This window comes from Cyprinodon variegatus, unplaced genomic scaffold (assembly GCF_000732505.1).
Source record: "Cyprinodon variegatus isolate N-32 unplaced genomic scaffold, C_variegatus-1.0 Scaffold1080, whole genome shotgun sequence".
Taxonomy (NCBI): Eukaryota; Metazoa; Chordata; class Actinopteri; order Cyprinodontiformes; family Cyprinodontidae; genus Cyprinodon; species Cyprinodon variegatus.
The window spans coordinates 184,596-186,714 of record NW_015151533.1 but is presented as its reverse complement, the minus strand read 5'-3'; the positions used below and the strand labels follow the sequence as shown (position 1 = coordinate 186,714).

The following is a 2,119-nucleotide window of genomic DNA, read 5'->3' as shown; positions in this document are numbered from 1 at the left end:
TCCTCCATGGGAACCCCGAGGCGCTCCCAGGAAAGCCGAGAAACGTAGTCCCACCAGCGTGTCCTGGGTCTCTTCCTGGTGGGACGTGCCTGGAGCACCTCACCAGGGAGGCGTCCAGGAGGCGTCCTAACCAGATGCCCGAGCCACCTCAACTGGCTCCTCTCGATGTGGAGGAGCAGCGGCTCTACTCGGAGTCCTTCCTCGATGACTGAGCTCCTCGCCCCATCTCTAATGCCACGTTCACAGCAGGAGCAGCTAGTTCACATGCAAAGCGAATGGTTGACGTGCAGCAAAAGGTCCCGCAGCAGCGCTTCAAATGCATCAGATGCTCAAGTTGAAAACATTGAACTTTAGCTGCTCGACGTGCCTCATCAGCCAATGAGAGAAGCTGATCTGGGAGCTGGCAGGGAGTCAGACGCAGCACTGCTGATGCAGAGCGCTATGATCACTCCTCTTAACAGTTTATTAACACCTAAATTAACTTAAAATGTGGAAACCTGCCGGCAAAATATGTTTGCTTTTATTATCCTGATGCCTGCAGTTTAGATTACGTATGTGGAAAAACGCCTTCCAGCTGCCGCGAACAGTAGAGGAAAACGCTAAGAGGCATCCGGGCCAGAACCTGCTGCTGGGGATTCCCAGTGACAGTGCATCGCCGGTATGTGGGGGTCTGAGCGGCTCCCACAGAGAGAATCTTTGAAGGCACGATGATAATCTGTTTTCAGGTGGACTTTCTCACTTAAAAACATCTTAAAACTACTTTTTACCCACTGATCACAGCAAATATAGCCGCCATTGTTCCAGGCAAAGAAAGATAGGGTAGCTCCGCCCACCGCGCATTGAACCCACTTTTCCACCTTGCAGCCAGAGCAGCAAAGATGCTTCAGCCGCGCGTCAGAACTAAACTTGCACAAGCATCAAAAACGAAGCAGCACGGGTGTTTTTGCTGCTTCCCAGCCCAGACACACTAGTTCAGCCCAATTATTGAAAATAATTTAAAAGCTGAAGATTCCATGTCTGCTTTTGGAACATAGTAAAGTCAGTTTGATCGTAGTTGTACTGTACAGAAATAAAGTGATTTGATCTCTTTGTTGCTCCCATTTCAGCTGATTTGTGTCTGGAGGATTACAGCAAGTACCGCTTCCTGTCCAATGGAAATGTGACCATCCCAGGGCAGACGGACAAGGAAATGTTCCAGGAAACCATGGAGGCCTTTAATATCATGAGCATCCCTGAGGAGGAGATAACTGGTATTTAGTTTAAGTGCCATAGAACCACCGCCTATCAGATTGTATGGCTTTGTTTCAGTTTAGTGTATTTCTATAGCTCCAATTCACATCATGTCATCTCAGGTCACTTTCCAGTTTTCTATCTAAGGAAAACCAGCTGATTGCATCGACTCATTGACTCAGCAATCCCTCACACTAAGCATGCTTGTAGTGACAGTGGAGAGGAAAAACTCCCTTTGAACAGGAAGAAACCTCCAGCAGAACTGTAGAAGCAGTTTTATTGTCTTATATATATCCTTAAACGTAGCCCTATACTTACTTAGCAACAAAACGGTACATGCTGAAAGTCAAGTATGAGTCTTAGCAATAATAACGTCCCTAATGCCTTTTTCGTACGTAATTAGATGATGTATGAGGAGGTTTGGCATAAACAGAGAACATCTGTGTAAACATTCCTCCCAGTGTCAAATTGACCGCTGGCTTCGACCAGAAGACGTGAATTCCAGTAAGCTTTCGACATGATATTCCTGCGCATGTGCAGTTACGTAATGCGATGTGGAAACTATAAATGCTGCCTAGAATCGACTGAAGGTTGGGGATAACTGAATTTTGACAATGCAGTGCTGATTGTATGAAGTGTTTTAAGACAGCTGCATGAATTCGGTTTGTAATTAAATGTGTCCCCCCCTCCGGATGATAAAATGGTGTGAATGGTGGCCTTCTTTCTGTCATAAGGGATTTCTACCAATGAGCTTCCATAGAACCAGGCTCGGCGTGAGCGGCCATCTGCTGAGGCCGACTGGGGTTCTAGGAGACAGAATATTAAAGGAATAGTACACCCAAAACATGATTAGCCTTCATTTTCTACTCACCCCCATGCAGAACAACAC

General features: G+C 46.6%; 1 protein-coding gene across 1 annotated transcript in view; it reads left to right on the top strand.

Moving 5' to 3' along the window:
* The window catches only part of LOC107101317 (myosin-9-like), a 52,989-nt gene that overhangs the window by 14,970 nt on the left and 35,900 nt on the right, over window positions 1–2,119 (top strand). Inside the window, exon 9 of the mRNA XM_015400185.1 lies at window positions 1,103–1,250. Coding sequence (XP_015255671.1) covers window positions 1,103–1,250 — 148 coding nt within the window. The remainder of the gene's footprint in view (window positions 1–1,102; window positions 1,251–2,119) is intronic.